The sequence below is a fragment of the Pelodiscus sinensis genome, chromosome 20 (assembly GCF_049634645.1).
Source record: "Pelodiscus sinensis isolate JC-2024 chromosome 20, ASM4963464v1, whole genome shotgun sequence".
NCBI classification, from domain to species: Eukaryota; Metazoa; Chordata; order Testudines; family Trionychidae; genus Pelodiscus; species Pelodiscus sinensis.
The window spans coordinates 29882116-29904191 of record NC_134730.1 but is presented as its reverse complement, the minus strand read 5'-3'; the positions used below and the strand labels follow the sequence as shown (position 1 = coordinate 29904191).

The following is a 22076-nucleotide window of genomic DNA, read 5'->3' as shown; positions in this document are numbered from 1 at the left end:
AAGGCCTGTGTGCAGGCATGGGACCCTGCAATTAGTGCCTGGCCAAATGGGCTGGAGAGGGGCAGCAAGGAGTCTGGGGGGGCAAACACCAGGAAGTTCAGTTCTGTACATTTCGGGGGGGGGGGATGGGTAACTTCCACTAAGACTAAGGCGCCACTCTGGGAGGTACTGACTATCCTTGGGGGTGAGCCTGGGGAGTTGTTCCAGGCAGCAGTTGGTTTCCAAAGCGCTAAAGCCCTGGGAGTGGCACAGGCCCTTAGCTCCACACAGGCGGAAGAGGGGAGCAGCAAAGCCGGTCCCTTCAGCCTCTGAAAACAGAAAGCACCTGTCCTGGGTCCCCTCCAGCCTTCACCCCCTTCCATCTCCAGTGAGCGACGCCAGGCACAGAGCTTGGAGCCTCGGGACCCCTCCGCCCAGCACTCCGGACCGGCCAGCTCTAGCGCCAGCGCCAGAGCCAGAACCGGGTCTGGGCCTCGCCCTCGCCCAGAGCCTGCGAGTCCTGCAGCCCCGCCAGGTGAGCCAGGGCAGCGGGGCCAGCTCGCACGTGGTGAGCCCCGCGGCTCCCCAGGCAGCTCCTGGCGGGAAGAAAGGAGCGATGGGAGCCGCCCCGCGCCCCTCCCGGGCCTTTGTTCCAGCCCTGCCCCAAGACCCGAGCCCGGCAGGAAGAAGGGCCCGTGGAAGTGTCCCGCTGCTGGCCGGGCGCGGGGGAGCCCCACGCGGCGAGCCCGGCGGGAGCGGGCACTTCACGGGCCTGCCCGGGAGCCGCTGCCGCCCCCTTGGCGCAGTTGGGCGCCCGGGCTGGCCAGGCCCGGGGGCGGGAGCCAGCGGAGCAGAGGCCGGACCCCGCCCCCCGCCTGGTCCCAAGGGGCGGGGGCTGGCCGGCTGCTGCCCCACGCGGCGCCGGCGGCCCCCGGCGGGCTCCCCGCGCCCCTGTCAGGCGCGCGGCTCGGGACGGGAAGGCGAGTCCGTGCGCCAAGAAAAGCCGAGCGCCCCCAGCCCCGCCGCACAGCCCGGGCCCAGCTGCCCACGGGAGCGGCTCCGCCAGACCCTGCGCTGCTCGCGGAGCAGCAGGCCCGGGACCCCAGCTCCGGCCGGCACGGGGGGAGCAGCCCGCCAAGCGCTGCCCGCCCCCTGCGACTAGTCCCTCCGGGACCCGGAGCCCCGCCAGTCTGCAGCCGAGCGGAGCCGGGGCAGAGCCCCTCCGTGCGCCCAGCTGCTGCGCTCCTTCCCGCAGGCGGCGCCGGGGCGCCATGGGCGTGGGGACCATGCAAGTGCTGCTGCTCCTGGGGCTGCTGCACGGGGGGCCCGGCGAGGGCAGGAAGAACTGGAGGCGGCGGGGGCAGCAGCCTGCCCGGGAGCGGAGCGAGGCGACCGGGCAGCCCGTGGAGAGCTTCCCGCTGGATTTCACCGCCGTGGAAGGCAACATGGATAGTTTCATGGCTCAGATCAAGAGCCTGGCGCAGTCGCTCTACCCCTGCTCGGCCCAGAACCTGCACCACGAGCTGCGCCTCCACCTCCTGCTCAACAGCTCGGTCACCTGCAACGACGGCAGCCCGGCCGGGTGAGTGCGGCGCCGGGTCCGCCCTTGCCCCTGCCCCTGCCCCTGTCCCGCCAGCGCTGCCCTCCCGAGATTTCTCGGCCGGCGTCAGACCTGAGTCTCTGCCCTCGCTGGGCCCTTGCACCTCCCTCAGCGGGCTGCGGTTCCGCCCCACGCCCGCCGAGGCCGCCTGCGGACTGGAAGGGTTGCGGGCATCTCGCCCGAGTTCTTGGGGAGGAAGCCACCCGCAGCCGCTGCCTTTGGACTGCCGGCCTTTCCTTCCATGCCCGTCGCCCACCCTCGCGGCCAGGCCTCCGGGCTCCGCTTTCCAGCCCTGAGGCTGGGGGGGGGGGTGATGGCAAAGAGAGGGTCGGTGTCTTTCACTTGAACGGATCCCTCGGTCGGTTTCCAAAGTCCGCTGGAATCCGAAGCCTTGACGGGAGCATCCCCAGGCAGCTGAAGAGGTTCCCGGGCACAGGTGGAGAGGCTGCCACGGGGACAGAGTCCTACGAGAGAAATCTGACGGGGGCTCTTTTACTTGATGCTTGCGCCTCCTGCATCATCACTCACCCTTTTTATTTTTACGCTCCCCAGCCTGAGCTAGTTAATTCGGGGAGCCTGTCTTCTCCCCTCTTCAGCTGCTTGTGTGAGCGGGGATAATAATGCTTACCCACCTTGTAAAGTGCCTTGAACCCTCTAAGGGGAGAAGCCAGATACATTTCAATTATTATTTCCTATTATCATTATGATTGTTGGCCCTCTCCTATTCCAGCTTTATGTGGATTTAAAGAAAGTATTAGCACATTTAGTCTAGCGCTCAAACTCTGCTCCCACCTTGTGGCCATTACTAAAAACCACAAAAAGCAACAGGTGGAATAACTCTTTCCTGCCTGGAAAATCTTAGGAATTCTAGGAATTTGTTTAATGCATTTATTTTGGAGAGAGATAAAAGCCAATCTCCCTGGCTCAGGATCTTGGGAAGGCCCTTTGATCAGACTGACAGCCTTCCTGTTTCTTTCTCTTGTTCTTTAAGCAAATATTTTATGTAACCCTCTTGATATTATAATGAGTTGGTGTATCAAAGAGCTTGTGGTTAAGCTAGGCAGTCTGCCTAATGAATTTAATGCTTTCTGCTTTTTGTTTCTTTAGCTACTACCTCAAAGAATCAAAAGGCAGTAGAAGGTGGCTGCTATTCCTGGAAGGTGAGCCTGGGCCACTGTTTATTTAAGTACAGGTCAAGCTTTTTAACCTTTTTTGTAAATGAAGAGGTAGGGATGGGAGGAGAGCTATCCATCTACTTTCTTCAAAGGCTGTGCAGAATGTGGGGGGGCAGGGGGGAAGGCCTGGCTGTCTGCCTTTTTCCTAACCAGTGACTCCATCCTTCCACCCACTTTCTTTCTTTATGCCAGGCTCTGCTGCCTGACAATTTGGTGGTTTTTTTTGGCAACCTAACTACACACTTGACACTAATTAAAACTGCTTAATCCAGCTATTACTTTCTGTCATCTCATCTTGGGAATCCCATATTATATTGTACATCTTCATCTCTCTCTCTTTCTCTTTCTCTGTGCTAGTTTGCCAGTTCTTCCCTGAACAAAATGACAGCAAAGAATTGATAGATTATTTTTTTCTCTTTCCCTAGGGGGATGGTATTGCTTTAATAGAGAAAATTGTGACACCCGCTATGACACGATGAGGAGGCTGATGAGTTCCAAGGAGTGGCCCATTACCAAAACTGGTAAGTATTTTTGAGCAAGAGATGGAAACACCATTATGAATCACATCTACCCTCTACACTCAACACACACAAAAAGGGGGACTCACAGATTTTGTAGTGCACTGTAGCAGAGTTCCTCACATTATACACTGTCACTTCCCCAGAATTGCTCCTGTTCAGATATTAACACAGTGTAGCAGTCACTTCCATGCGTTTGTGGGTACATGCAAATACACTTCCATGAATTAATATGCATATGCTCAAGCCCTTACAGAAACACAAAAACATGTACATGTGCAGGGATCTCTGAACCCCCTCTAATTCTTCCATACCGTTTTACTACTACACACATCCCAGATGGAGTATCTTTGATTTATATACCACCCTCCAGGACCACATAGGAGATGGGTCTTCCCAAATGTAGTCCAAGGTCTGCTCTGGGTGGGTGGGTTATGGAGTGCCCCTCATCTCCCTCCTCCAGTCCTATGTAGATCAATCATATCTAGTAGTCTGGGGGTCCCTCCTCTACCCCTCCCGCTGAGGGCCCAGAGGGAGCTGTTGCACATGGCTCTAACCTGCCAAGGAGCTGGAGTCGGTGCCGAGAGACAGTGCCACCATGTGGCTGGCCCAGTGCCACGCAGATCCCCAAGGGTCAGTCAAGTTTAGGGAAAACCACTGCCTGACTTCCCACCACCTCTGGGATGAAGTGGGAGGGATCTCTGCAAGGAGATACTCTCGCACATTTCCTCCCTAATGTTGAACAATCTGAGCCTTAATCAGCAATTTGCTCATCGTGGCTGAGCCACTCAAAGCCAGCAGCAGCCTGTTTTGAAAATCCACATGCAATGGTACATATGCTGTTTTAGTGAAGCTAGGCTCAGTTTTCCTCTGTGCCCAAATTACTTTTAGTGCAGGATCAAGGCCAGTCCATCACTGGCTCTCTGTTTCTGCTCTAGTATTAGAGCAGGTGATGTGCTGCTTTACCCTGTGGCACTGGCATAAGGGAAAGGTATCCTCCATCTCCTAACCTGCTGCCGAAACCGGGGGCAGGCACTGCCTCTGCTGCTTTATGCCAACTGGACTTTCCCTCCACAAGGGGAGTTCCTGCTAGCCATTTTCAACCAGAATCCATCACTTTGTGCTGTTGGGTAGTGGGAAGTAAGTCATCCCAGAAGATCATGGGTTTTTGTGCATGGCTCCCTGTAGTCCTGGAAACAATTACAGCAGTTTCCCTTTACATACTTTCCTATTCTTGCTTGGTGACTTCCCTGTAGCTTATTTTCATCCCTCCCACTCTGTAGAATGGGGCGAATGATTCTTGATGCTCAAAGAAGTGCCTAGATTACCGACCTTCCTTTCCCTATTTCCTTTTCCTGGCTGCTCCCTGACTGGGGGCCAAATTCAGTGCTACCCCTTTCAGGAGGTGGGGAGCAAAGGTGAGCTCTAGACCCCACATTTTCGCTTCTCTAGTGACTGGCTCTGAGGTTCTACTGTACTGCAGTTGTCTGCAAAGCTGTCAGATTAGGGAAGCATTTTGAATTTTTATTGTAATACTTCTTAGAAATCTCAGGGGGTCGCCATGTTAGTCTATATCTACAAAACCGAGGAGTCCTGGGCAGCAGTAGTGGCAGTCCTTAAAGACTAACCGATGTATTTGGGCATAAGCTTTTGTGAATAAAAACCATGTCATCGCTCCATGTGTGTGACAAAGTGTTTTTTTCCCATGAAAGCTTATGCCCAAAAAATCTGTTTAAGAACCACAGGACTTCTTTGCGGGTAGAGGTAACACCATGGATCTCCACATGTCCGTGGCCCACAGTAGGGATGTAAAATCGTGTTTAATCAGTTAACTGGTTAAACGTTACGTTTAACCAGTTAACCAATTCAATGGGAGCGCTGGTCGGACTGTAGCAGCTCCCCCGCCCGTGGCATGCCAAGAGCTGACTGAAAATGTAGGCCTCTTTCTCTCATTCCCACAGATCTTATAAGTGCTAGTATTGGAATTCACTTTCCAGAATTTAGGGATTGGAAGCCAGGCTTCCTCCGAGTTGCGCAGCTGCTTAACGAGCCCTGCCCAGCCAGGGGATCAGGGCTCTGTGCACGGAGCTACCTGCCTGGGGAAGGGGCACTGCTTCCTGCTGATGACAGAGCAGCGAGTTTCTCCCAGCCAGTAAGGAGGGGACTGTCCCTGCTGGCTGGGAGAGACTCCTGCCCCCTCTGCCAGCGAGGTGTGAGGAGTCACTGGGCCCTCCACCCCCATCTACAGCTTGATGTGGCTCTCTGCCAGAAGGTAGAGCAGAAGGGTTATTAGCTTAGAGGGATACAGCAGAGAACAAACTTGTTAGCACAGGAACCAGGAGCAGTCCATACAACCCATCTTGGGGAGAAGGGGGCCCAGAGGCCAGGCCCCTGCCCCCTAAGCCAGCGAGAATGACTTCCAACCTCTCTAGTTTATCCCTCTGAGTCTGCAGCCAGCCTCGCTTCCAGCTTTTGTCCAGCTTCCCTGGGCAAAAAGTGTCACAACTCTCCCGGGCTCAGTGAGCCTGGGCCGTTGTGAACATGGTGGCCTGGGCATCCTCCCCCAGTGAGTCACACCTGGAATTCTAGATGATGGTGCAGTGCCCAGGGAAACTGAGGCACACACATGGGGTTATTACAGGACAGTAGAAATCACACGCAACATAACAAAGCAGAGTGAATACAGTCCTGACTTTGTCACATCTCTCCCCTCTTTGAGACTGAGCAGAGCTGCTCTGTCCTCGGCAGGGAGCTGCTGCTGTAGCTAAGGGAGAAGTGCCCCTCCCTCAGCCAGGTAGCTCCCTGCGTAGAGCCTTGAACCCCTGGTGGGGCTTGTTAAGCAGCTGTGGGGTTGCACTGCTGCAGAGGGAGCCTTGGTTGCAGGGAGAGTGTACTTAGATGTAGGTATTACAGAGTCTCTTCATCATGAGATGTAATGTGACTTGAAGTGCTGGGGTTCACCTCTGATGTGAATCAGACTGAAAATCACATCCACCCAGACCCAAGCACAGATCCATTTCCTCTCTTCTCCTACTTCACCAATAGCTTTCCCAAAGTCGGTTCCCCTTCTGTACAGGCTGAGCACCCACACGAGACTCGTTCCTATAGCTTTTCAATCTGAGAACAGCGTTTGTATATTTCTTATTTCTTGTCATCCATCTGCAGGAACTGGGATCCTGTCGTCGCAGCCAGAAGAAAATCCACACTGGTGGAACGCAAACATGGTGTAAGGAGGGGCACTGAGGGAACAAGTTTCTATTCCAGAAATGATATAAGGGAAGTGGATTACACCCCAGAGACAGTAAAAATGGGAAGTCTACTGCTTCCCAGGACAGCAAGGGAAGGGAGTTACAACAGCAGACAGCATATTAATCTTTGGCAAAAAGGAAAACCCTATAGTTCTGACTACCATTTCAGCTTTCTCAGGCCCGGTGTAGACAAGGTCCAGAGTTACCTGTGTCCAGTTCAGCTGAAGTTATATGTTGGTCTAATGATGAACCTCAAGAAAAACTGGGAAAATCTCAGAGGGTCTTCCCCAAAGGAATAAACTAGAAAATACCATATCAGGCTTCGTGGCTGGTGCTGTGCCTGACGGTTCTCAGTGAGCTTCAGAGGGTTCTGTTCAGGTAGGAGCCGTAGGATGGGGAGTTTGGCTTGCATGTGCTTATACATAGAGCCTCTGGACTGCGGTGCTGTAAGAAAGAAAGAGATGCAGAGATGGGTGAGCAGCTGGGGACAGAAAGCTAAGTGATGGGAAGATAATACCATTACTAACAATTCTTATTATACTAACTATACAGAGCAGGTGAGTTCTCCCCATTTTACAGAGGGAAACTGAAGCACAAAGACAGTGATATACCCAACATCACCCAGCTGGGATTCAAATTTAGATTTGTGCTTTGGTCACTGGAGCCCAATGCCTCATAATTAGAGCAATAAAAAGATTTCTGTATAAGGCTGACATCCAGAAGGGAAAACATGCAACTGTTAATCCTTCCTTTGAGTATTCCAGGGGATGGTATAAGCCTCTCACTGAGCAAAAACTGGTCCCTTCCCTTCTCTGCAGGATTTCCTTCCAATTCCTTGACTTCTGCCTCACCACTCTGTATGTCATGGGAACATCAGTGCTCACAAACTTCTCATCTCTTGCAGCTTCATCCCCTATTGCTCAAGTGATGTTTGGAGTGGTGCCTCTTCCAAATCAGAGAAAAGTGAGTGCTGCTGATGTGCTGTCTGCCAGACAATTGTCACACTTTAGCGAACACAGCCTGATTTCTCTGAAATTGTGAATGACAGACCAGCTTTTTCCTGCTGAGAAGCAGGAAGGAATAACAAGTAATCTCTGGATAAAACATCCCTCTCTCCTTATCACATCCTGCAGGGACATGGTTCAGAGCCCCACAGATACATATCTAATCCTTGCAGGCTGCACCTGGAGTTCCTGAAGCAGCCTTTCCTTTTAAATAAGCCTCTGCCACCCTGCTTACACTGCTAATTAAATGGAGCGACTGGGGCACCATGGCTTATAATGTAGCCCTCATATTGTTGACTTGAGTGATAAGTGTAATTAATTGTCTCATTCCTGTCCTAAATGGATGTGCACCTCACCCTTCTTGGGCAGGAGCTGCACCAGAACCCGCCAGTGTAGACATAGCCCCGGTGTACCTAACAGGAGCATCTGTCCAAAGGTGCTGCATGCACTAGTACTAGTGACACATGCTTCCTTCTGAATCAGTGCTGTCAGCCTTTGTGCGGCTGGATATGTCATCTTTCCACTGACATGTGAAATTGATGTTCTCATAACTTGTGGGTGCCCAGGCCAGTTTTTGCAAGAAGAAGGGTTTTAGCTCTGGTGTCCTGGCTAAATTGCAAGTGAGAGATAATAACAACAACTGGAGATCTATCTTCTCAGAGCTGGAAGGGACCTTGAGAGGTCATTGAGTCTAGTCCTCTGCCCTCACAGCAGCACCCAGTACCATCCCTGACAGATTTGCCCCAGATTCCTAAATGGCCCCCTCAAGGATTGAACTCACAACCCAGGGTTTAGCAGGCTAAGGTTCAAACCACTGAGCTATCTCTTGCCCCTCTGGTTTCAATTGGATGTATTATTATTTTCCTCGTCTTACCCTACCATTCAGCATAGCTGTGCAGCATTAAGCAGCTACTGTGTCTTGTTCCAGAGGCAGGTGCAATGCAGTGGCGCAGAGGATGTAATTCCTTGTCTATGTAGTGTCTGACTTACTCTGGAATCCTATCTGCTTGATGTCAGGGCTGGAACTACAAAGGATCAAGCCAGGGAAAGCCTGTGACAGGGAAGGGCCTCAGCCCCTGCCTGGCTCACTCTCACTTTCCTGTGGACTAACGTTTTCCGAGTTTAAAGTTTGTAAATAGCCTTGTAAAAAGGCGTCAAATGGTCCAACTTCTTCACTGCAAACAGCTTCTCTGCCTTCAGGGTCCTCAGACACGGTGGGATGGGGATATGTGAAGGAAGCCTACACCTCAGTCCTGTTGATGGTGAACTCTCTCTTTTCCAGGTGAATATGCCTTCATGGGAGCCCTCATCATACAGGAGGTCGTAAAAGAGCTGGTGGGGAAAGGCCTGAGTAATGCAAAGGTCCTTCTGCTGGCAGGAAGTAGGTAAGGTCTGTGGAAGACAGTCCTACCGGGAAGAAACACAGACAATGAGAGCAATTACAGAAGCTCCTGGGTGATTGGTGCTATGAGGAGTGAGGCAGAAGCACTGGTGGGGGGAAAACTCCTACTTCTCTCAGCCTCTTCCAGTGAGATCTGCTGCAATAGGGAATGATGGAGAAATACTGGCTCTAGGAGACATTCAGCTTCTGATTCAAAGGAATTTATTTATGGGGAAAGAAAATTAGACAACAATAGAAACATGGAAAACTTTGTCTCCAAGTTTCAGGGTCTCTTTATTTGGACCTGCCAAAGCTCTGGCTAATACCAGGAAAGAGCTATACCAGAGAGAAGAAAATAAAATGGATGGTCTTGGGTTCTTAGCACTGTTTTTATTTCTGAGAATTTATGAAGAGAGGAAATAACTTGCTGGCTAGTGACTAATTATGCCCAAATTGCTCAGTGCATCAGAACTCTAAAAGCAGTCTGTTTCACAGCTAATAGTCTTGCAATTATGTTAGGTCTGTGTCTGAACTCTTGATGTTGTCATTGCAGTGCTGGGGGAACTGGAGTGCTTCTGAATGTGGATCGAGTAGCAGAGCAACTGGAGGAGATGGGTTATCAAGGGATTCAGGTGCGAGGGCTGGCAGACTCTGGCTGGTTCCTGGATAATAAACAGTACCGCAGAACTGATTGTATTGATACCATAACCTGTGCCCCAACAGAAGCAATTAGGAGAGGAATCAGGTACAGTAAAATATTCTCAACTACCCTTCCCCAAGAGCTAAGGATGAGGAGAAATCCCGAGGCAGGGCTCTGCCGCTCCTCTTGTTTCCTTGCACCCTTTTTGTATTTCTAAGATCCCTATCGCATTCCTCACCCTTTGTGAATGAGCTTCTACTTCTAAAGAAAAGAACCATCATTTCAAAGGCATGCTAATGAGATTGTGTGACATGGCAGACACCATCCTGAGTACACATTGATGTGACCTGGCAGACACAGGGAAGAATGGTGTTACTAATAAATTGAAATTGCCATCTCTCTAATGCTCCCATCAACAAGGATCTGGTTGTGATGGGAAAAGTGTTATCTGAGCAGTCAGTCCACCTCCAAAACAGAGAGAATTGTTGTCTAATGAAATCGCATTGTTTAATAAATCCTTCTTGTTTATAAGTCATGTGTGATTAAAAAGTACTGTTCACACCTGCTTGCCTTCCAGCTGATTTAAGAAAGGCTAGCTCTGGTCTTCTGTGCAGGGTTGTGTGCTCATTGCTTCATTCGGGTTCAGCGGACTCTCCAGCTGCAATCAGCAAATGCCCCAGTGTTCTGGTGAATCGGAGACAGTCCAAGCAGAATGAGACTGTGTGGCACTAACCCCACCATTGCTGTGTTTTTCAGATACTGGAATGGCGTTGTTCCTGAACGCTGCAAACTGCAGTTTAAAGAGGGAGAGGAATGGAATTGCTTTTTTGGCTATAAAATTTATCCGACTCTTCGATGTAAGTGCAAAAAGAAAAGCCTGCCTAAGCAGTTCCTTCATTACTGCTGCTAACCTGATGAAGACTCTCTCCCAATTCCTTTTCCCTCTAGGTCCAGTATTTGTGGTGCAATGGCTTTTTGATGAGGCCCAGCTCACTGTAGATAATGTGCACCTAACTGGACAGCCCGTCCAGGAGGGGCAATGGCTCTACATCCAGAATCTGGGCCGGGAGCTCAGAAATACCCTGAAGGATGTGACGTGAGTATTGCAGTAGGAAAAGCTGGGCTGTGTTTATGCTAAAAGAAGTCCTGCATAAACTGGTCTGGAGGAGTTTCACATCACAGTGGCCTTTTTGATACCAATCTGATTTATTTGCCTTCTGTACTTAATCTGCATCAGGAAACATGCTCTTAATATTTCTGAAACAAAATGAGGTGTTTTAAGAGACCCTGATCGTAGAATACTCTGGCAAAAGATGAAAGGATGATGTGAAACGTCCTATTTGTCTCAGAAGCTTTATGTTAGGTCAGCTATCCATGGAAGTCACTGTAGCACATATGAGCCCCTTTAAATGCACCCAACCAATAAGCTATGGAAACGTGCAACTTTCTAAAACTTCCACCTTCTTCTAGTCTATTCAGAGTCTTATATCCTGCTTAGCACTGTGGTATCCTGGCATGATGCCAGCAACAGAACTTCTAGCCAGTTCCAGGACTGGGGGGAGGAAATTGTGTGAGAAGAGTCACTTTTTTGCCTTCCCACCATATCTGTATTTCTTTCCTTTCAGTGCTAGCTTTGCTCCAGCTTGTTTATCTCATGAGATCATTACACGCAAGTAAGTGTCCTTCTTCAGAGTCCACGAAATGTTATGAGTTAGCAAGACAGGGAATGTGGTACTACGCATACCCTAACCCTACTGATACAATTTGTATGGCTTGATTTTGCAGTCACTGGACAGACATCCAGGTGAAAGGAACGTCATTACCCCGTGCTCTGCACTGCTGGGACCGCAGCCTGCATGAGAGCAACAAAAATGGGAAAGCCCCTTTGAAGGGATGCCCAATCCATCTGATTGACAGCTGTCCCTGGCCCCACTGTAATCCCTCATGCCCTACTATCCGGGACCAGTTCACAGGGCAGGAGATGAATGTGATCCAGTTCCTCATGCACATGGGTTTTGACGTTCAGAAGATGGCACAGCAACAGGGTCTGGAGCCCAGTAAACTTCTGGGGATGCTGAGCAGTGGTAGCTAGACAGGGTTTTCCACGAAGGGGCAGAATGATCAGATAAGGAGGGAGGAGCCTCCACGCTTCTCTCCTAGACTCTTTAACCGTCTCCATTCTCATGCAGATGTTCACACGCACATGTGCACTCTGGCTCTCATGCACACCTGTGCACACTTAGTGTGTGTCAAGAAAACAAGTGAACAGATTCTTGCTCACACCATTGGACTGAAACTCATTACCTCTAAACTTCAGGGCTCAATCTTGGGCCATTCAGAATCTTTGTGCTATACAAGGTGGCCTGAAGTGGGGAGCAGTACTGAGAACCCTTCCCAAGAGCTAAAAGGACTCTAACCCTTGCTGAGAATGTTTCACATGACAGACTTACAACATATGATGAAAAAAGCACTGGATTGTTTTGTCCAACTAGAAGTGAAGGATTACATGACTTCCTGGAGGTCAGCAACTCTTGATGTATTATAATGTATAAACCAAGGACATGTGTTAGGAACGGACACTCTTATACTCAATTTACTTTTGTATTATTTTATAAAATGACTTTTTTATTGTTTTTAAAAAATTAAGTAAGAAATATAAAATTAATGATATTGTTTTGTAACATATTTTTTTAAATAATGAAAAAACCTCCTGCTACTATGGTAATGTGGGCATATTTATTTTAATATGTAAATGCTATTTATAAGGGCTTACCAGAGAACTGCTCACATGTCTTTGTAAAGTTGTAAATACTGCTCCTGGGGCCAGGGTTTTCTTCTGATCACGTGTATGTGGTAGAGGGCAGTATTGGCTAATTATAATTATTCTTAGATTCCAATGTTTCCCTTGTAGTATGTTTGTTATTTCTGGAATGAAAAGGATGTAATGCACAGTCTAGCTACAGAATTCAGTATTCAAAATCCACAAGCCCATGGCAGTGGTTAATATGGAGTCTCAATTCCAGACCATGTGCAGAAGAGAAACTCAAGTAAATAGTTTCAATATTACATCTTTAAAAACGTGTACAAGGGAGCACTCTGATCATGTAGTCTGTCGTCCCGTAGAATACAGGCCACCAAACTTATACAACATCATTCCTAGAGCAGACCTTTTAAAAAAAAATTCAATCCTTATTTTAAAATGGTCAGTGATGGAGAATCCACCTTGACACTGGTGCGTTGTTCCAAGGATGTTAACTATACACCTTATTTCACTCTGTATTTGTGTAGCTTCAACTTCCAGTCACTGGATGGCTTTACACCTTCCTCTGGTCGACTATTTATTGACTGTAATCAAGCCATCTCTCAACTGTCTTGCTGTTAAGATAACTCAGGCTATGTCTACACTATAGAGTTTTTCCAGGATACCAGAGATATTCCAGAAAAACTCCGCTGTGTCCAGGGAACGCATCAGCTCTTCTGACATTTTTTGTGGAAAAGCAGATGCGCTCTTTCGGAAGCCCTATAAACCTTGTTTCATGAGGAAGAAGGGCTCTTCTGAAAGAGGTTTTTCCAAAATTTGGCCCAGTGTAAACAGGCCAAATTTCAGAAAAGCCTCTTCCAAAAAAAAAAAAAATTGGAAAAAGGTACGCAAATTGCGGAGCACAATCTCTGTACCTTTTTCTGAAAATGAAGTGTAGTGTAGGCATAGACTCATATTGTGGGCCTTGAGTTTATAGCTAGAAGGCACGTCTTCTAATCCTTTAAACATTCTTGTGGCTCTTCTCTCAACCCAGTCCAATTTACCAACATGCTCCTGAAACATTAGGCAGCAGAACTGGACACGGTATGCCAGGAGTGGTCACAGTAGTGCCAAATACACAGGTAAAATATTCTGTTTACTCATACTCCTGTTTGTATAGAGCCATGCCTATCATTTGACTCAGACAATGAGAATGTGCCTAAGCTTAAGGGACAATTCTAGGCCCCCATATGCTGCTCCGGTAGCACAGAAGGAATATAAAGAAATCACAAAAGGTGAGGATGAATTCTTCCACTGGCACAGAAACAGCATCTGGCTACCCTACTCTTGATGTCATAGCACAGTGTAGGGAGAGATGTTCTGGGTAGCAAGTCTCCAGGGTGCTGAGTGCTATGAGTCTGGGCTTCGGTGCAGACTGCATGGGGTAGCCATACATTTGAACAGCTAGGGATACTGCACTTCTCTCCAACCAAACCACTGAAAATATGGCTCAAAGTCATCGTTCCTTCTGCTGGTTCTAAGTGGTCTGCCCTGTGACAAATGGGTGTCCCCTGATCTTCAAAAGGAGAGTAGCCTCTGTCTATACTTTCTCTGACCTGGTATTTAGTGTGACAGCTGAAGCCAAAAATACAGACAACATAATTAGAAATATAACAAATGAATTGAGAGGTGACCTGAATAGTTACAAAAAAATCCCATGCAGGGAGACACAAGCCCATTATAATGTCAGAAATGTGATACAGAATAACAATGACACACAACATGCCTGTCTGGAGCCAGGATAAATTTATAGAACTGGCTTTAGCAGCCGCCCTATTCAATGAATAACATCAAGAACTCTTGAAAACAAGAAGAAATGGAACAGAGTGCTTTCTCTGAACACACGCCAGACAAAACTTGAGTAACCACTCAATGGCACCAGCATACAAGACAAGTGACTAACCAGTACTGGCAAGGGGAATGATTTCAGTATTAGGCTCCTCCCCCCATGGATAGAACTTAGAGACCTATTAGCCATGAGACTAATCAAGCAAAGCCAAGTTCAATGGGCTGAAAAGAACAAAAATCCATAAAATAAACAGCCAGGCAGAATGACAGTCTGCTCCAGTGACATTTCTAAAAAAAGTTGTGATCAATAGTATAAAAATATCTGAATTATCTGACAACAGACTGGAATACAAAGAAAGAAATTAAGGAGCCCATCAAGGAAAATAATTCATTATTTATACTGCTTTATGCCGAAATTGGCTCTGCACAGACACCTAGTACCAGACGATCTTAGTATCTCTCACCTTTCTCTCTGACCATCAGATGGTAGTTTAGGATACATTCCAAGAAGTCAAGCATTTCATCTCTTACTTACACAAAACAGTGATAGAAATGTAGCCGTGTTAGTCAGGTGTAGCTGAAACAAGATACAGGACTATGTAGCACTTTAAAGACTAACAAGATGGTTTATTAGGTGATGAGCTTTCGTGGGTCAGACCCACTTCCTCAGATCAAATAGTGGAAGAAAATTGTCACAACCATATATACCAAAGGATACCATTAAAAAAAAATAAACATATGAAAAAGACAAATCAAATTTCAGAACAGAAGGGGGATGGGAGGGGAGAAGGTAAATGTCATTTTTTTTAATGTGTTACACAAAACAATGTTTTCTCTGTGGCTGGAGTGGTAACTTTTCTTGAGCTTTGTAATGTTTTCTGTCTGATTCTACCTATGCATCACCGTATAATGGTGCTAAATAACATAGTGTGTTATCTGACACCCCATCAGCTGTGTATGCCTCCAATACCTTTTATTTTACCTGCAAAATTTCTTTTGCAGCTCACAGTCTCTGGCCTGGCATGCTGCAACTTCTTCCAGGGCCTATTAGCAAAGGGCTGTCTGATGTGCCTCAGGGATTGAAAAAAGGAATCTGCCAGAGTTTAGGAGACAGAGTTCCAAAGGAGGGACTGGAGACTGCCATCTCAGAATACTACAGCTGCCATTTGCTATCATCTTCTATCTGCTAAATGCAACAACCAAACTGTTCTTTGGACTCCTGTGTGAGGCAGTCATTTGGGATGATTTAGTAATATCCCAAGTGGGGCCAGGGCTCCACCAAAGGCCAGGGAATCCAACTTTCAACCCAAGTACTCTTAAGCAGCAAGTTGAAACCCTCAGCTATTTCAGTGTTTCTTTCCAGTGCATCTATCCTCTTGTTCCTGAATTGTCCAATGAAGCATATCACTGCCCTCTGCTGGCAAAATCTATCACTGACTTCTCTGTTGGAGAATTGTTTTAATCAGTACATCTAAGGAGCACATGAGAACGTAACACAAGGACAGCCATATTGGGTCAGACCAAAGGTCCATCCAGCCCAGAGTCCGGTCTGCTGACAGTGGCCAATGCCAGGTGCTCCAGAGGGAATGAACAGCACAGGGAATCATTAAGTGATCCATCCCCTGTCACCCATTTCCAGCTTCTGACAGAGGGCAGGGACACCATCCCTGCCCATCCTCCATGAACGTATTTAGTTCTTTTTTGAACCCTGTTAAATTCTTGGCCTTCTCACATCCTCTGTCAAGGAGTTCCATAGGTTGACTGTGCATTGGGTGAAGAAGTATTTCCTTTTGTTTTAAACCTGCTACCTATTCATTTCATTTGATGGCCCCTAATCCTTGTGTTATGGGATGAAATAAATAACTCTTCTTTTATTCACTTTCTCCACATCAGTTATGATTTTATAAACTTCTATCATATTTCCCCCCCTTAGTCATCTCTTTTCCCAGCTGAAAACTCCCAGGCTACGTCTACACTGGCATGATTTTTGGAAAAGCACGTCTAGATTGGCAGTACGCTTTTCCGGAAAAGCACTTTTTCCGGAAAAGCGTCCGTGGCCAATCTAGACGCACTTTTCCGCAAAAAAGCCCCGATCATCATTTTTGCGATCTGGGCTTTTTTGCGGAAAACACTACTGTGCTGTCTACACTGGCCCTTTTCCGGAACAGTTTTCCGGAAAAAGACTTTTGCCCGAACGGGAGTAGCATAGTTTTTCCAGAAAAGCACTGATGATTTTACAGTAGATCATCAGTGCTTTTCCGGAAATTCAAGCAGCTAGTGTAGACAGCTGGCAAGTTTTTCTGGAAAAGCGGCTGATTTTCCGAAATAACTTGCCAGTGTAGACACAGCCCCAGACTTTTAACTCTTTCCTCATATAGCAGTCATTCCATACCACTAATAATTTTTGGGTACCCTTTTCTGAACCTTTTCCCATGCCAGTGACATGAGGTGACATCTGCACACAATATGCAATATGTAGGCATACCATGAATTGACACAGAGGCAATAAGGTATTCTCTTAGACCACATCTGACATAGAGATAAGGCAAAATCTATTAAGGCCAATATCTGGTTACCCAATTTTGCAAAGTTGAAGGTCTGTGTCCCCACTGTGCACAAGAATTCAATGTAGTTCAAAGCAGCGCAACCCCATTAGGGAGACTGCCATTGACTTTGAGAGCGATATACTGAAGGTAGCAATCCCGCAGTGCCTGCGCTGCTCTGCATTCTGCGTTATGTTCCCCTTGCATCTGGGACCAAAACTGTGGAGCGGGTGGCTAGGGGTTCATGTAGTCAGCATCTCAAAATGTGCTTGTCTACTCTCTGTTCCCTGGCTTGAGATCAACAGGAAACAGTCTTTTCATGCCCTTTTTGACTCTGGTTGTCCTCGCAGAATGCCACAGCAGCATGCGCATGACCCCCTTCATGGATACCATTTTGCATCAAACTATTGTGATGTTGCTGTGTACCTTGGTGTGCCTAATGGTATAGTATTTTGAGAGTTGCAAGCATGGCCCACCAGGAAGAGAACAAGGAGGAGGAATCTCCTCTGTCTCAGGATGCCATGGGTACAATGTACAGGCAAGACCTTATGTCCTCCTGACCCTCTTATCTTCCTCAGCTTGTCAATGGGCAAATTCATAATGCAGGGGGCCATCATGTAGGACTTCTCTCCATTTTGAATATTCCTGGGCGAGTGTCTCCCAAGTGTCGATGTCAATCATAGAACACTAGAATTGGAAGGGACCTCGAGAGGTCATGAAGACCAGTCCCCTGCCCTCACAGCAGGACCCAGTACCATCTAGACCATCCCTGGCAGGTGTCTGTCTAATCTGCTCTTAAATATCTCAAGTGATGGAGATTCCACAACTTCCCTAGGCAATTTATTCCAGTGTTTAACCACCCTGACAGATAGGAAGTTTTTCCTAATGTCCAACCTAACCCTTCCCTGCTGCAGTTTAAGACAATTGCTTCTTATCCTGTTCTCAGAGGCCCAGGAAAACAATTTTTTCCCTCCTCCTTGTGACACCCTTTTAGATCCCTAATATTGCACTTCTTTAAGTTATGCTTTAACAAGTCCATATAACGCTTCCTGGAAGCTGCCATCATGGACCTGCAGCCCCTGTGGGGCTGTCTCTGTGTGTTGCTCCTGTCAGCAGACACGGTCCCTGCAGCTCCCATTCGCAGGGAATAGGAAACTGCAGCCAATGGGAGCAGTGGGGTGGTGCCTGCAGGCAGGAGCAGCACGCAGTGCCACATGACTCTCTAGGGTCTGTAGGGATGAGCTAGCCCCTCCTAGGAGCAGCACCCGGCGGGGGCAGGCAGGTAACCTGCCTTAGCCCTGCAGAACTGAAGACCAGGAGCTGCATGAAGTAAGTGTCATGCAGCAGGAACCTGCACCACTCTGCAACCTCCTACCCCAGCCCCCTCTCAAAACCAGCACCCCAGCCGCAGGGCTGGATTACCCAATAGGCAGACCAAGCATGTGCTTAGGGCACCAGCAAAGAAGGGGCACCAAAAAAAAAAAAGATTTTACGGTATAGTATTGTTTTTATTGTGAATTACATAATGGGGTGCACCATAATCTTTTCAGTGCTTAGGGCCTTTAAAGGTCTTAATACGGCCCTGCCCAACCCCTGCCCACACCTGAACTCTGCCCCAGCCCAGTGAAAATGAGTGAGGGTGGGGGAGAGCAAGTGATGGAGGGAGGGAGAAAAGCATGAGGGGGTGGGGTAGATCCTGGGTTACACTTTAATTCAAAAAGGGATCTTGTACTTAAAAAGTCTGGAGAGCGCTGCTGTTGGGTTAACCCTTTCTGCTTCTCTGAGCTAAGCCTGCAAATGCAGCTTCTTATCACCACCCCGCTTCACTTTAAGGCAGAAAATAAAAGGCATATTCCTCCATTCCCGTATGTCTAATGCACAAAGAAAACTTCAGAGAGACAAGAACTGGTCATGAAATTCCACAGATCAAAACACCTCCATCCCAAGCCAAGAGGGCACACTAGGTTCAGCATCCCGTAGATCGGTGAACTCCATCCTAGGGGGTCAGAGACCTGCATGGGATGGTAGGAGCCATTGAGTCTCTATTGTGCTACTGGGTCCACACCCTCCCTCCCAGCAGCTTATGTGATATCATAATTTGGTGCCACTGAATATGCAACACCAAACTCCAGCTTCTGTGGTGTAGTGGGATCTGAGCCCCTTCCCCAGAAGGACCCTTTGCAGGGTTTGGGAATACTGACCAAAAGTCAGTGCTTAAACGACAAAACAGGCGGTAGAGGAAATGAGACTGTTAATCAGAATCCTCTGGTGTAACTCACACCAGGCTCTTCATAGTTTCAAGGGACAGAGTTCATTACATTCCAGGACTATTAATATAGCCACCTATTTATACTGCTGCATTCCTGCATCACCAAAGCAGAAAGCTACAGCTGCGGAGCTAAAACGGAATAAAATGTCAGCTCCCAAGGAGAAAGTGATCATGCTAGCAATTGAAAGAAGAGACAGTGAAGAGACAGACTAAAAGACAATCTTCACAGTTCCTGCTTGGTACCACAGGGTTAGCTGATCTTCACCCAGCTCTCTGACTCCTGCAGACTGCAGACAGAAACAGTCAAGAGAGAAAATGAAAAACTACAGAGAATGAAATGGTCCGAGAAACTACCAGAAAGGCATTCTCAGGGAAGATGCTGGCAGAGGGATAGAGAACAGATTCAGGCCATCGTTCCATCACAGGAACAGGAACAGAAACAGGAACAGAAAATCAGAAGCTAATCTGAAAGGAAGCTGTGAGGTCTTCAACTGTTTTACTACCAGCTCTGCTGAGATGATGGAGACCTCAGGGGGGCCGTATCTGAACATAGCAGCAGTGGCATCCCCGGTGGGAGTAGCCCGTTTGTTGCAGGTGGCATTTGGATGTACTACATTCAGCCTGGTGGCCCATCATGGGGGATTCAGTGCAGCCTATGGCGCCTTCTGCATGTTCGTCTGGTGCTTTTGTTTTGCTGTCACCATCTTTATAACAACCTGTGAATTCACGCGTCTCCACAGCTGCATGAGCATCTCCTGGGGGAATTTCACAGCTGCTTTTGCCATGCTGGCCACTCTCATGTCCGTCACGGCAGCTGTGATCTACCCTCTCTATTTTGTCCAGTTTGACTGTCATCCCATCAGCTGCAAGGTGAGAGATTTCCGCATAGCAGCTAGCGTCTTCGCAGGGCTCCTGTTCATTGCTTATGTTGTGGAAGTGTTTCTAACCCGAGCCAAGCCAGGACAGGTAACCAACTACATGGCCACAGTATCTGGCCTCCTGAAAATTGTCCAGGCCTTCGTGGCCTGCATCATCTTTGGGGCACTGGTAAATGACAGTCAGTACAGCAATTACGTGGCTACCCAATGGTGTGTAGCTGTCTATAGCTTCTGCTTTGTGATGACAGTGGTAGTAGTGGCCTTCAGCGTCACAGGAAGAACTGCAATGCTACGGTGCCCCTTTGAGCGTGTTGTGGTCATTTACACATTCATGGCCATCCTCATGTATGTGAGTGCAGCAGTGATCTGGCCTGTGTTCTGCTTTGATAGTAAATATGGGTCCCCATGGCGCCCCTTCCAGTGCTCCCAGGGCAAATGCCCTTGGGACAGCCAACTGGTGATTGCTATATTTACCTATGTGAACCTAGTGCTTTATATTGTGGACTTGGCATACTCTCAGCGCATCCGCTTTGTCTCACACCCTTAAGATTCAATGCTGCTCCCACAAAGTTATCAGGGCTCAAGCAACAACACAGCATTGGGAATCAGGTGGAGACAGGGGTCATAGAAAGTAGCTGTTGGTCTAGACATACCAATAAATGAAACAGGAACCAAACTTCAAAGTTAAGTCTGGACCAGTAAATGAACAATATATAAGGTGGTGGACAACAGATGAGCCTACAAAGAAGAAAGGCAACAACAATCTTTCTTACCCCTCAACGCTTGCTTTGTCCCTTCTTTTTTAAGGCAGGGAATAGCATAGTATGCTGAGGACAGTACGTTTGCATCGCCACCAAACATGAGTGTCTGCTGCAAGAGGGGCTTTATAGGCCACTGGATTACAAAGCCAAATAAAAAGCATGGATCAGTGAGGTCATGGGACTGCTACCAATACTGGACTCTAATGAAGAAGAAACTGTATCCGGGGAAGACTGGGGAGTCAGAGACAGTAGCAGCAGCTATAGAACTAAACAAGGATTCTTCAAAATCCCAGACATTTGATATTATTAATGCCATAGTGTGAAATTCATTGCTTGTAAATGTGGGAAATTCTAGCTAGAATGGGTCTGAGGGAAAAGGAAATTATGCTGATTTGAAGATACCCCCTCCCCCCCACACACACAATTAATTAGAGTGTGGAATAAGCAAGGCCTCTTGCATGTGCCTGGTTGGAAAGATTAGGGAATACTCCTAAATACCCTCTGAGCCATTATAGAAGTGAAAGTTGCTGAGTCACAGCTCTATTGCCCAGAACTGGAGAGGGGGATGGATCCAAGGCCTTCCATCCAAATAATCACTTCCAGTTTCAGCTCCTCACTATTCACTCAAGAAGGATCTGGAGACAGCCCCATGATCATGTAAAATTTGCTCTGTAGGCCATGCTATATCTGAACTGATGGCAAGAACTTATCTACTTGTAGAAAATTAAAGGAATGTTCTGTGCAAAAAGAATGGGGGCAGAGATGGACTGGTCCCACCTGACTGCTCCAAACCCATGCAGGTTACAGATGAGCTGGTTATATAGAACCAGCCTCAGTGGGGAAAAATGCTGACATTGTTAATGGAGCCAGACAACATCCTCAGGCCAGATCGCATTCCCGGGTCTCCTGGCTCTGCTCCCACCTACCTTTCTCCTTTGCTTTGCCTGCCAGCTGCACAGACACCTCCCCAGACCTCCTTCCCCGTCTCTAACAGCACAGCTCAAGATTTCAGGTGTATTGCCAATAGAAACTGTTCTTCATTGAAGGGAATTCCCAGTCCAGCAAGATAGAAACCAAAGAGGTTGTTTATTCTGATACTTGTGGAGAATGTGTGCCAATATAGTAGGAAGTTGGATTAGAAACCACAAATAAAAACTATACATTGTCAAAAGTAACTGTGTTTTATTTCACTAATAATTTGAAATAAAGCTACCTGGTAACCTTACAATGTACACACCCACACAGACCCATACACTTCCACCTTCCCCTCCCCAGCTACAGCCTCCCCACCTTTCCCACCAAAAATACACCATCAGATACACATCTTCCACCCCCCCATTACTCCACCTTACCCCCCCCCCCCCCCGATATATGTCTACTCCTCCCCCAAACACAGACTTCCGCGCACGCTTCCCCTCCTCCCAGGAAAGCAAAGCTATTGGCTTATTTGCAATGTATAAAGTGTGCCCTATCTCACATGGATCAGGATGGG

At 47.9% G+C, this 22076-nt stretch overlaps 2 protein-coding genes across 2 annotated transcripts; both read left to right on the top strand.

Annotated features, from left to right (window-relative positions):
- Positions 1 to 755: 755 nt before the first annotated feature.
- Positions 756 to 12446, top strand: NOTUM (notum, palmitoleoyl-protein carboxylesterase). Its single transcript, XM_075904209.1, has 11 exons — positions 756 to 1561; positions 2687 to 2739; positions 3180 to 3275; positions 6438 to 6498; positions 7425 to 7483; positions 8807 to 8909; positions 9459 to 9650; positions 10302 to 10402; positions 10494 to 10641; positions 11171 to 11218; positions 11331 to 12446. The coding sequence occupies exons 1-11, from the start codon at positions 1251 to 1253 to the stop codon at positions 11635 to 11637; spliced, it is 1479 nt and encodes a 492-aa protein (XP_075760324.1). The 5' UTR covers positions 756 to 1250; the 3' UTR covers positions 11638 to 12446.
- Positions 12447 to 19049: 6603 nt separating this feature from the next.
- On the top strand, positions 19050 to 21743 carry MYADML2 (myeloid associated differentiation marker like 2). Its single transcript, XM_006118637.4, has one exon. It carries the CDS (start codon positions 19462 to 19464, stop codon positions 20368 to 20370), a length of 909 nt encoding a protein of 302 aa, XP_006118699.1. The 5' UTR covers positions 19050 to 19461; the 3' UTR covers positions 20371 to 21743.
- Positions 21744 to 22076: the final 333 nt, after the last annotated feature.

Excerpts from the sequence above, each read along its gene's own strand:
- MYADML2 (XM_006118637.4), top strand. The coding sequence starts at position 19,462 with ATGATGGAGACCTCAGGGGGGCCGTATCTGAACATAGCAGCAGTGGCA.
- NOTUM (XM_075904209.1), top strand. The coding sequence starts at position 1,251 with ATGGGCGTGGGGACCATGCAAGTGCTGCTGCTCCTGGGGCTGCTGCAC. Across the intron at positions 6,499-7,424 it reads TGGTGGAACGCAAACATGGT|CTTCATCCCCTATTGCTCAA; the intron begins GTAAGGAGGGGC and ends CATCTCTTGCAG. Across the intron at positions 11,219-11,330 it reads CATGAGATCATTACACGCAA|TCACTGGACAGACATCCAGG; the intron begins GTAAGTGTCCTT and ends TTGATTTTGCAG.